General features: G+C 41.0%; 1 protein-coding gene across 1 annotated transcript in view; it reads left to right on the forward strand.

The window, feature by feature from the left end:
- The window catches only part of grin3ba (glutamate receptor, ionotropic, N-methyl-D-aspartate 3Ba), a 94,397-nt gene that overhangs the window by 49,206 nt on the left and 32,217 nt on the right, over nt 1-12,974 (forward strand). Inside the window, exons 2-4 of the mRNA XM_024806207.2 lie at nt 4,225-4,925; nt 10,884-11,380; nt 12,457-12,728. Coding sequence (XP_024661975.2) covers nt 4,225-4,925; nt 10,884-11,380; nt 12,457-12,728 — 1,470 coding nt within the window. The remainder of the gene's footprint in view (nt 1-4,224; nt 4,926-10,883; nt 11,381-12,456; nt 12,729-12,974) is intronic.

Consider the following 12,974-nt stretch of genomic DNA (forward strand, 5'->3'; position numbering starts at 1 on the left):
CTGTGTCTGCTTGTTTTTGCCTACTGCGTGTGCGCCTCTCTGCTGCCTGGGAGTGTTAGGTTTGCAGTTTGTTTGAAGACCTGAAAATCATTGGCTAACAGCACACTGGAACTGTTAAGTAGAAGCAAAGGTTTAGTTCAAGGATCCTAATTTGCAGATGTGTGAAAGGGGCTATGGATTTTATATTTCATTGGAATAATGCTGACACTCTTTTAGCTTTGCTTATCTTGCATCCTTAGTTCTGAGTCTTTCTAACCTCATGCTTGTGGATAGAGCTTTTACCTGAGAATAGAAAAAGATAAGAGCATACGCACAAAAGCACACACACATACACACACTGGAGGTCCTTACAGGTTAAAATCTAGCGCTGCTTAGCGAATCCATTACAGTTCTAACTCAGCCTGAAAAAGTCCTGTGTACTTTACAAAAAGATAAACCTGGGTCTGGACCTGAGTCGCACAGAGGGGCTCAGAACTACAGCTAGCAAGATCAGGACTGTTTGTCTGTAGCTGGTCCCTGCACTCCAAAGCAAATTCCACAAAATAGCACAGAAGTGAATCTGTGTTTCAGAAGAAGCCTGCCAACACACGTTAAACTTCCTAGTTCCAGACAGCACAGCCACTTTTAATCTTGACATCGTAGCAAATATGCCACATGTATTCCTCTAGATAATGACTCAGGTGTCCTCAGGTCCGCTAAATTCAAAGTCTGGTACGTAAAATAATAAAATCAGACTCAACCCGAGGCAAGAACACCGGGATGTCAAAAACAACACAGATTCATGCAGACAGCTCGAAGTGAAGACTGTTGTAAGTATTCACAAGCCAGAATGCAACCATATACATATGCATACATTAAATCTGGTGTGTCACTGGGATAAACACTGATGTTTCCAGCTTATTTTGAAGACACGCTGGATTAAGCTGGAGCGATGGCTGACTGGCAGAGCTTTCATTGTTCTGGATACATTGCAATACTTAAAAATGCTATATATAGGGTTTTGAAGAGCTTTTCAGCTTTTTTTTTTTTTTGAGAATGAGTGGCAAATGCCTCCTTTTTATAATCCAAAAAAGAACACAGTGTGCATGTGTGTTTAATAGAAAAGCATAATGACGAATAAAAGGCTGACTGGCAGTAAGCTGTTAGAAGCTTACTATGAGTTGGCATCAGCAGCTAGGTCATTGAATCATTTTATCTTACACTGCAACACTGTGACATAAGCAGGAAGATATGAGATTCAAAAGTTTGAATTACGCAGCAAGGTGTGTTTGATGTATTTGCTTGGCCAGTGCAGTGCCTTGCCAACTTACCTTACTAAGAGTTGTTTTCGAAGAATTTTGTTTGCTTGAGTCCTTAAGGCTGGCAATCGCAATTACATTTTATTTTTAATTAAGGTTTTGGCTTCCAAAATTTCTGAAAACAAGATAATTGAAGTTAGAAAAATGTGCTACATTCTGCTTCACAATGATGCTCTCATTCCTGCATTGGAAATCCAGTGCAGCTGTTTCGTTTACAACACTGGATTTTTTCCTTACCTAAAAGCCAAAGTTTAGTAGCTACCACGCTCTGTTTAGATGTGTTTAATGCTGCCCATGTTTATTTTTATCTCATTTTTTGCCAATTTGCAAAAGCCCGTGGAAATGAGCATTGTTATCTACTCCAGTGAAGTGTAACCACACTTTTAAAATTTTAGTTCTCTCCACAATTATCACTAAGAGCAGTGTGTCTGTGTGTGTTCTCCAGCGAGTCATTGCTACCCCTGACCCTTGAACACAGGCTCAGGGAGAGATCTCTCCTCGGGATTGGCTATAGCAAAACTGCATTACAGAAGAATTTCTTGATCTTATTGCAAAAGTAGAAAAGGAGTTGGTGAGATAAAATGGGGTTATATCAGGCTAGAGTATTTTCAGCATACAAAGCTGAAGGTGTCTGTTTGTTGGTGATCCTTCTTTTCTGATGTTGTTTCATGTTACATTACATCACCTTTGCACCAATACGCACATCAAAAACATGTCTCTTTTACTCTAATACCACAATTGTGATGAAACATTCAAATGCAGACAAGAAAGGATTATATTAATAACCAGAATAAGCCTTACTGATGTGCTTTTTCTTTTCTTTTTTTTAAGAACTTTCTCACTGGGTCCACTTGTGTGGATCACACATTCGACTTCCTACAAAACATTTTCAGAAGTCTTCCCTCTCAAGCCAAAACAGCAGAGTGCTTCCTTATCTTATGGGCTGGAACTCACGTCCTCTCGAAATGGCTCATATCGCCTTATCTCTCCAGAATCACATCACGGCCCCCATGTCTGCCTCTTCCGAGTTCTCTAATTTGCTTTCTCTTCTAACACCAGCAACTACAAACACAACTTCTTTAACGCCTTGCTGAGCTTTTGCTATTATTCTCACGTCCTCACCCTTGAAGTAGTTCTGCTGTCGTGCTCCCTGTAAATTGATCGTGAGCGCAGGCTAAATGCCTTAAATGTAATTGAAATTGTAAAAGAATCTCTTTAAAAGTCAAACAAGCTATCTATGATTGTGCAAGGAAAAAAAGATAATGCTGGTACAAAACAGCTGACGCAGCAGTGAGATATCCCGCAGATGAACATTATCACAATTAATCTGACAGTGATAAATGCAGCAACAATTCGTCTCTCGTTTTCTAACAAGCTATGTAGACAAGGAACATAATTTACAGCTTTTTCTCCATTATGCAGACTCAGTCTGTTCCGATTTTTGTAGCCTCTGACAATTTTTTCAGGACAGGAATCATAACATAACCATACATTTAGTCGAATATTAATATTTAAGCGCTAGCTTAGATAGATCGTACTCAGAGGAATTTAGGATGAGAGCAGATATAGATTTACATACTAATTCCTCCAGCTGCCTTGAGGCGCTCTGTTGATCTTCTATCGTCACATTTTCTGTATATGCATAATATTAGTTTTATTCCTATCAGAAATACACTGAATAAAACTTGCACCTGTAGGCACTACCTTCCCATCTCTATTAGTCTCTGTCATCCATTACCATCTCGCCAACAACCCCCACTTACCAGATACCCCCACATTTCTAGCTCCCCTGCGGAGTTCAAACGAGAAGACCTATCTTCAGTTGTCCCCTTGCACACACCTGGGCCTTTCCGGGAAGACAAACATACGGCATTAATTCATCCATGTCTCTCCAGACTTCAAATATTTTTTCTCTGACTCTCTTAAGAGACTCAAGGACTTTCAGCAGAGGGTTGCGCTGTTTACTCTGTACTCCTGGGTGGGATATTTCCACTTGAATAAATGTGTCTCAGTGTGGGTTACATCTGTGTTCAGATAGCTTATCTTCAGATATACAGGCATGTGTGTGCTTTCCACAAGTGTTTCTGGACATAAGCTCGTAGATTAATAGTATACAGATTCAATTAGGTAACTTCTGTGTGTGTTTTATTTTATAGTGCACAGACGTCTTTCTGGATATATGTTACAAAGATCCTGAAAATGTGTATGCATTTGTGCCAGAGGATGTTCTTCTATTCATTTGGGTGGAGCCATTCAAAGCAAACTTCAGGTCATGTTAAGCTAAACTTTGAGCTCTTTATATAAAAGCAGTCTCCCCCCTCAACCTTGCCTGGAGCACTGATAGGATGAAAAATGGATAGAAACCCCAAAGGAAGGAAGGGGAAGGTCCATCTGTGAGCTGCATTCAAGGACAACAGTGTTATCCATTTTGGAACAGTATGAAACAAGCTAGTGTTTTCAGTGGGGTTTGGAAATGTGGGCTTCTGGATGAACTGTGGATGCTACTGTTGTCTTGCCAAGCCAACTGTGATGTTGCAGATTAGATGCGAATCATTGACTCCTTGTTTGTATCAGTGTGACTCTTCTCATTCAGAGTGAGAGATAATGAACAAATGTGACTGATTGTTTCTGATCTGTGTTGCTGTAAATTACTGCCGCATCAGGAATTGTTTTGCAGAGCTCTGGTGCATAGAAAAGCTACGTTTAATGTGATTTTATGTTATTCAGCCCAGAGGTGTTTAGTTTTGGTGATATCTATTAATCTCTGGTCTGATCTTGCTTTTTATTTCCTCTCTTATCTTCTTTCTCTTTTTGTTATTTGTTCTGTTTTTATATTTTTGTATTTTTTCTCCTAACTCTTTCACTGATCTACTTTTTTCTTTTGGTTCTTTCAACTCTTCTTATTTACTCCTATCCTCTGTCACAGAACCGATTTCACCTGCAGATGTCAGCCCGTGTGCCTCCATCAACCCTGGGAAGTTTGCTCCTTGCAGTTTTGCAGGGGGGAGATGGTGGGGATAGGGATAGAGGAAGTCGGGGGGACAGCTGGGGAGGAGCAGCTGTAATCTGCCCAGGCTGGGACGAAGGCGGTGATGGCTTACTGACCCACCTTCAGAAGTACAGTGGTTCAACCTGGCATTTGTGGGACATAATCAACCTGACTCGCATCACAGGGAGCAGAGATAGAAGAGGGGGGAGCAGTGAGGAGAGAAGGGAGGAGCAGATGGAAGAAGAGGCTTTGAAGATCATCTCCACCCGTTTCCTGCGCTCCCCCTCACCTGTTTCGTCTGTTCTCCTCCTGGGATCCGACCCCGAGTGTCTATCCTCCGTCCTTCGGGCTGCTCAGCGTCTCGCACCATCACTACCAGCACTGCAGTGGATCATGGGATATCCCTTGTCTCCAGATTCGCTGCACACTTTAGGAGGTCCTCTTGGACTGTTAGCCTATGGGGAGGTCGGCCGCAAGCCAATAAGCTTCTATATACGGGATGCTTTGCAGCTGATTGGCCGGGCGGTCACTGCAGCAACCATGGTGAGGCCAGATTTGGCACTCACTCAGAACATGGTAAATTGCTATGACAAACCAAACCGACATGAACAGCCCTCTTCTGGACAATATCTAGCCAGGTAAGAATGTACAGGATACACCAACTAATTAAAGGGTTACTTCACATAAAAATGGCTAAAATAATGTCTTTGTTCACCTCTAATAATATTTAGCTATATAGGGTTTTTTGTAACAAATTACTCTATTTGGCAGCTTTGATCTGACTAGTGAGTACACACGACAGAGACAGCAAGTATATATTTTTTTGGTATACAGACTGACAGTGCAGGAACTGGTAATTCTTATTAGTCCTATGCAGTGTAGTTTGTTGCTATAAGCACCCTTACAGATAACAGTCGGGGGTATGGGTTGATTTGATGATGCTGATGCTGGCTATAAGCTTTCACTTTTACTTTAATCTCAATTTGGTTGTTTAGCAAAGTCTAGAATTAGTGCCTAGTGTTACTTGATCATCATTAAACCCCACTCTCTGTCAATGTTGATGCACTGAGATCAACTCCAGAGTTTTATGGTTTAGTTTAGAGATGATAGTAATACCTCCTCTAAAAATAAAATGTATTGTTTCAAATGGCATAAGACTAGCTTTATACTCTCTACACTCTATACTTCCTTGCAGCTACAGGTTCACCTTAAATGACTCCTGGGTTTCTGAATTTTTGCACATAGTTTTACTATTTAAATAACCGAATGATTCATAGAAGACAGTGAAAAACTGCATTTAAAATTCGCTGGTCACATCACTAAATACATGCTAGGTCGTTAGCTTTCTGAGTGACATTTTGACATTTTTGTGAGGAGTTACTGGCTCCACTTGTGGTACTGTATGCTCTGGTTGCTGCCCTTGTCTGTCCTTTGCACCATGGGGGTGGTAATTTCTGAATAGCACTGTCATACTGGAGGTGGGGAGGAGGTCTTTATGGCATACAGATTGGCAGACTGACACCAGAGGGGTTTTGTGTGTTTCTGTTTGCTGTTGCTCCAACTCCTGCAGCTTTCAAAAAAAGGCTTCTGACAGCTTTCACGGGTCTGACAAGGTGTGGTCTACGATGATAACCACTGACACATGGGGGGAAAAAACTGACTGAAATACACATTAAACCTTAAACATTTTCATTTGAAGCAGAAAAACGTAAATCCTCGCATTCGGACATGGAGTGCAAAAACCTATCACACTCGCATACTCTAGAAATCCTCTTGAGCAATATGTGGCTGATAGTGCATGATGCACTGAAGCCTGCTGCAATAAACTCACTGCAAAGTTAAATATTTTTCTCTAACAGTTGACATGGATATACTTCAAAGGGTACAATGGATAAAACAGCATGCATCCAAGTCATGTGATACTGGTGAGGGAAGGATTTGTGGTAGGAGCTGGGTCCACAGCAAATATTGAGCCCACGTGGTGCCTGCCAGCTGAGAGTGATCACAGACAACAGCCACATAATCACAAGCTGGATTCTCACAGTACTCTGTCCGCAAAGCAGTTTAGTTGAGCACTGGGATCTCAGAACCATGGGGCATGGAGGGCCACAGGCTTTTGTGGAAGTTGTGTTATTGAACATCCATTATTAGAGTTTGAAACAAGTTAATTAGGTTCAGAGTAGCGCCGCCACGATAGATTTTTCACTTCATGGTTATTGTGGCCAAAACAACTCACAATAATGATAATAGGGCAAACATTTTGATAAATTACTTGCCTAAATCACTACAAACAAATGCCGCTGATGAAAGCAGGGGCCAGTATGTATACAAAGTTTGAATTTAAGAGCACCAAACTGTAGCGACTCGATCAAGCCAGCAACCATGCAGATGTTAGTGCAGTTTAACAGACTAGCTTTAAATGACTCAGGCGATGTGTGACAGAGAAGCTGCAGAGACAGAAAACATGCAACAGTGGTAGTCACTTTACTTTAGTCAGGCATGAAATGCGCTGATAAGCTGAGGCTGTAGTGTAGTCCTACTTAGTGCAAGGCTGTTACTGAAATAGAAGAGACTGAAGAGGTAAACTGGAAAGAGAGTTTATAACCCTAACCGGCTTTTGATGGACCATTTATGATATTATCATATCTATATTTTTAATATGTTGTAAAGTATTATGCAAAATTCCTTAGCCGCCTCTCATTTCTTGATATTTTGTTTCCAAGGAGCCAGACTTTAACTCATCAGTTTTTGTTAAGTGCAAAAGTTCTGAATGGCTGCTGAATGTCTTCAAGGTTTTTCACTCATTTTCACTCTTGAATCACTTATCGCTGGCCTATCAATTATTCATTCAGTTGAAGTTACAAAAAACTGGCAAAAATAGTACGGATTGACAGGTGTAAAATTACATTTTCACCATCAAGGTGATTTCCAAAGAGCTATTAGCTGGAAACTTGGCATATCCCTGCATAGTGGGCCCTTAAAAAAATTAGAATAAAATGGACAAATGGAGGATAAAAGAAGAAGTGGCAGGACTAAAAATATCCTTAAAATAGGAAGACATACAGCAAAGACCTGGCACGGGACCAGAGAGATGCATCTAGTCCTTCACATGATCCATCTACTGTTTATCAGAAACCTCATTAGAAATTGTCTGACTGGCTTTCAAGCAGCAATTTGTAAGGAATGAAAACGGGAAGAAAAGGCTGAGGTATGACAAATTATACAAGAACTGGACTGAAACAGTTCTTTAAGGAGTGATGAATATAAATGTGAAACTTTGGTTCAAATAATCATCAACATATACGTAAGAAGAGTGTCTACGGCCATCTGTATAACACTCTGTCATGATTTGGGCCAGTGTTTTAGCCAGTGGTACAGGTTTTTTTTGGGTGGGTGGCGTTGATGAAATGAAATTGATGAATGCAAAAAAGTGCAGTCATCTATGTAATACCATCTGGAAAGAATCTGATTGGTAACCGCTTCATCTTTCAGGATGGCTATAATCCCAAACACACTGCCAATGTAGTAAAAGGATACCAGCATATAAAAACACACAGCAGAATGCTGTAAGGGACAGACAGGCCTCCCAGGGGACTACAACATTATTTTCATCTTAATATCACACCAAACAATCACATCATGACTAGTAACGGCTATTTAGTAAATCTTTGATTTTCTATAAGTTGTGTTTTATATGTTATTGGTTTATTGGCTGAATTATGTTGTATTGTTTTTCTCCTCTTTTACGACTGTATGAATTTTAACACCATGGTTGTTAATCTTAAATTTGTATCAAGTCAAAATTTTACTTTGCGTAACACTTTAGTTTTTCCCCATGTGCCAAATGAATATCATTTCAAGCAACTCTTTATTACACTATATTTTAGAGACAATTAATGAAGTATTGTGCATGCTAAACTAAGACTGCATCCAAGGTATATATTTTATCAGTTCAACTTAAGCCTATTTCTATGAAGATATAAGTTTTGCTTTGTTTTTTTATTTAAAGAAGAAAAGAAAATAAGACATTTTTAAATGACTCAAACTTCATCAGGACTCTAGGGAAAAATGCAATCTTTTCGTGGGCAACCAATTGGCACATGGTCTAGCCTATCAGATTAAACTATTTACAATAGAGTTCTCCACAAAATAGTCTCAGTGACCTTTGTTCATGGCCAGTGAAAGACTGATAAAAGGGGTTGTTCTATTGCACTATTCAAACTCATGCACTTGTTCTCCAGTGTACTCCCTGATTCTTATCCCTCGCCTCCAACAGCCAGACACGGCAGTTCTCCGGAGAGCCTTAACAAAGCTGGAGGAAGTGAGAGACTTCCACATGGAAAAGGCAATTAACAGCTCAATGCCCTGGGGACAGAGTGAGGAAAGCAGGGAGGGAGGGAGGATGTCTTGAGATATTAGCAAGTAAAGAAGGTATGAGAGGATGAGAGGTTACAAAAATAAAAGTTACAAAATTACTCTTTCAAAGCAATGAAGATAAAAATATGAGAAACTAGCCACTTTTGATGTTGCTCTTCAGAATGTCCAGAATCACAGAATCCCTAGGTGCTTATTCCCAAAAGTACATTAGAGAGAAGGGAGAATGTGGTCAAAGACAAACAGATAGATAAAAGAGAGGAAGTAGGATACAGCTAAAGAAAAATAGAAGTAAAAACAAAGGAAAAGAAGGACACACTTGTGTGGAATAGGATGTGAGGGAGGAGAAAAAGGAGGAAAAAAGATAGCGGGTTGTTGTTATCAGAGTGAAATCTGCCAGTCAGTGCCATCTCACTCGACACAAGCTGCCACGCTGATTCCATCTCCCCCGAAGAGATTAAAACCAATGAAACAAGCAGGCCTTGTATCATTCCCGACAGACAGGCAGAAAAAGACGAAGGGAGTAAACTTTCCTCCAAACTGAAGGAGGTGGACTGACAAGAGATTGAGACGCATGCTTGGGACAGTCTTATAGAGTCATCATTTACCGACCACACCACTGACATTTACTCTGAGTGCGTAAACCTGGGCCAGGTGTTAGGGAAGGAAGCCATCCCTCTCTGACATAGCTGGGTGACTTATCAACCTGCTGTGAAATCCAGAGTCATCCTTTAAATACAGCCTCTGGCCTGATGCTACAAAAACAATCCGCAGGACCCATAACTAAAAGGTGGTGCAGCTTTAAAGTGTGCAGTACATTTTTTTACACCACTGCTCTTATCCCTATATTATGTCACACTCCTATCTCACCTCTTATCTCTGGGCATGAATCCAAACGTGTCACAAACAGTGGGAGAGGACCCTTTGAGACCTTGCACTTTTCTCCTTGGATAAAAGATGTAAAGCTTACAGTGTGGCTATTTTTTTTTTCTTTCTTTGGCCAGCTTAGACTAAGAGTCTGGAGTTGGTTGGCTTGATGAATCTGCTGTCTATTGGATATGATGATTCAGCCGTGCTATTACCATGAGTGATTTCAGCTCAAGGCAAGGCTAGCACTTTCGCTTTATGGCCACAGAGACAGAAGGGAGCTGCCGATGAGGAAACATAAGTTAATGTGAAAGGGAACGGGGATGGCTTCCAATCAGAAGCATTTTTAATCAAGTTCTTTACAATTATGTTGATGTTATAGTAAATCACAATGAGAGGATATAGGGCAAGGAACTAAAGCGGAATACATAAAACCTTACATATATTCACATTTTTATATCAGTCGCTGTGTGGGGCAGACAGGCTTTAGTAAAGGCTAAACTTGGAGGACAGGTTAATGACCCACAAGATAAATTTAGCCTTTTCATTATCCTTTGGATATTCCATATTTAATGAAGAATATTCTCAGCTGCCACAATCTAAGCTAATGCATGCATATAACCTAGTGATGAGAGTGAGAAAAGAAGAAAAGATGGGGGAGGGAACTAAGTGCAAGAGGATAAACCTGTTTTCTGTTCTAAGAAAGGACTCCGGCTCAACCACCCGTTTCTATTATATGGAAGGAAAACTTGCCATTTCTAGCCTTGACCCAGACATCATCAACAGTCCCGGCACGGTTCAACACCCATACTGAAGTGGTCCCTGCATACTTTAACATTTAAACAACCACCCCTATGATTTACAATGACCTCATGACAATCCCTTATGATCAAACAGAGCTCGTATGGCTTGATGATGTCCACGTGATCGACTGCTAAGACATGTGCAAAAAAATCCCTGCGTGGTTCAAGAGGCCAGGAGAGATTTATGTGCGAATGGGGATTGCTCCTCCTAATGTGTGGAGACGAGTGAGCCGAATAGCAATGACTGTCTGTATGGACTGGCAGATAGGAGGAGAAGACCCTCACTGCACTGCATTAACTTTTAATTATGACTCTCTGGAAGATGCAATTACCCATTAGAGACCAGACTTGCTTAAGCTCTGCAACCACACTGTAACTTTTTTCTTGCATTAGCCCCATTTTCCTTTTTTCATAAGCCTTTTTTCATAGACTATGTTTAGTGTCATCTGTATAATATTGCAGGCTGTACTTTTTTAAGGTGGATGTCAAGTTTATTTTCTATATTTTGTTGGCTTCCACTTATTATTTGTTCTTTGTCCTCTGTCCCTCGAGGTTTCTCTCCAACACTTCCTTCACCGGGGCCACAGGCCTGATCCAGGTCGATGCTGGTGTTTCTCGGATTCTGTCCTCCCAATTGTTTCATGTATGGAGTCTGAAGAGAGGTGCTCTGGGGCAGCCTGCTTGGGTTACTGTAGGCCAGTGGACCCGAGGTCGACTGGAGTTGGAGGGTGGCATTCTGGGACTGGTGGGAGGGTTCATGACCAGCCAGGGACAAGGTCTTGGAGCCGGGGTGAGGGGAGGGGATGGCCAGGGTGACGGCAACTTTGGAGGTCGCTGGAGGCCGGGACTTTCGGTTGAAGGGCACCGCCTCAGGGTTGTGACCCTGGTGGAACACCCATTTGTCTTCACACGGGAGGTGGACGAGGATGGATTGTGTCCAGCTGGACAGCTTTGTCTGGACCCCAAAACTAACCAGTCTAGTATAATACATGGCCTTTTTAACCAGCTTCACAACTCAAATACTACAACAGTAGACTGGGATGGCACAGGTGAGTGTTATTTTGCCATTTGTCCATAGAATACTGTCATTATAGAACCATTATACTGTAGAAGTGTAATACTTGTCAGAAACATTTTAACTTGTACTGTGAGCATCTATGACTTCTAATTTATGGCCTCTCCAAGCTTTGCTTACATAAACCCTCAGATCTTTTCCTTTCAGTTTCAGTGTTGCTGTATTTGGCTGGCCATGTCTCTAGAGCACATATGGAAATTTGAGGTAGAATCAATAAGGGATTGCACCAGGTCAGTTTAGTTGAAAATATAACAGGGTCAGGGTCAAGGGCTACACTCACCAGCTACATCTTTCATGAATGAAGAGCATATAGGAATTCAATCAATAAGAGATCAAGAGTATCTTGTCAAAGATGTACTACTACGATCTTTCTTTCACACATGAGATTATCTGCAGCTATACATCCAGTCCACAGCATAGTAATAACAGTCAACCTGACTTTCTTTAACTTTAATCAGCCGATTGCATATGGAAGCTATAGGAAAATGTAAATTTTTTTCACGATGATGCAGGTACTAAATGTTGACGTGTACTGTGAATTTATTCGGTTGCCATTGATAGGATTAATCGTTTCAATGCAGAGGGGTATTTACACCTTTACATAACATAACTTACAAAATATTGAAAATAAAATTCATGATGGTTCATTTGTAAAAGAGGTCCAGAAGCCAAGCAAGAGCAACGGGGACGCTGCTGATGTTGATTAAGCGATATTGCAAGGAAAATGTTTGCCAGAGCAGTTAAAATGGCAAACATGGCAAGAACTTAAAAATTCATATTGAGCAGCTCCATTACATCTTGCCAGCTCTACTTTTCTTTAATGAGTTTGAGGGTTGTTAATTTTTTTTTTATCCAAGTACTTAATGTGAATAAATGTAGTCCATGCCAGGTCATAAAAAATGCCAAAGCTGAAGTGTAATGTAAGAATCTATCAACATTTTCCTTCAGCTATGGTTGTTTGTAGGCAATTCCCATATGTGCAACCACATCCAAATCATGCATATGAATGTCCGGATGGATATCACACCATCATCATTTCTTTCCTCTCAGAACTACCAGAGGACCTGAGAAAGTGCTGCTATGGGTACTGCATTGACTTGTTGGAAAAGCTGGCAGAAGATATGGGCTTCACATTCGACTTATATATTGTGGGAGATGGAAAGTATGGGGCGCTCAGTGGGACAGGACGCTGGACGGGACTGGTAGGAGATCTGCTGAGCGGAACCGCCGATATGGCCGTCACCTCTTTCTCTATTAACTCTGCCAGGAGCAGAGTCATAGATTTCACCTCACCCTTCTACTCCACCAGCCTGGGCATTCTGGTACAACTGCTTGAAGTCATCATTAATTGTTGGAGGTTTAAACTTGATTTTTTACGACTGTAGAATTCATGGCATGTCCTAAAAATGTGCTCTGTTTTAAGTTAAAGCACTGCAGTCCTCAGTGTTACTTTGACTTTTTATGCCTCTGCCGGTATGATTTAATCATTTGGCCTGCAGCTACTTATTGTTCACCCTAAGCCCCCTCACCTTGGTATTGTAGTAAGGAGCGGGAGATCATTAGTTGAG

Source organism: Maylandia zebra, linkage group LG19 (assembly GCF_041146795.1).
Source record: "Maylandia zebra isolate NMK-2024a linkage group LG19, Mzebra_GT3a, whole genome shotgun sequence".
Lineage (NCBI taxonomy): Eukaryota > Metazoa > Chordata > Actinopteri > Cichliformes > Cichlidae > Maylandia > Maylandia zebra.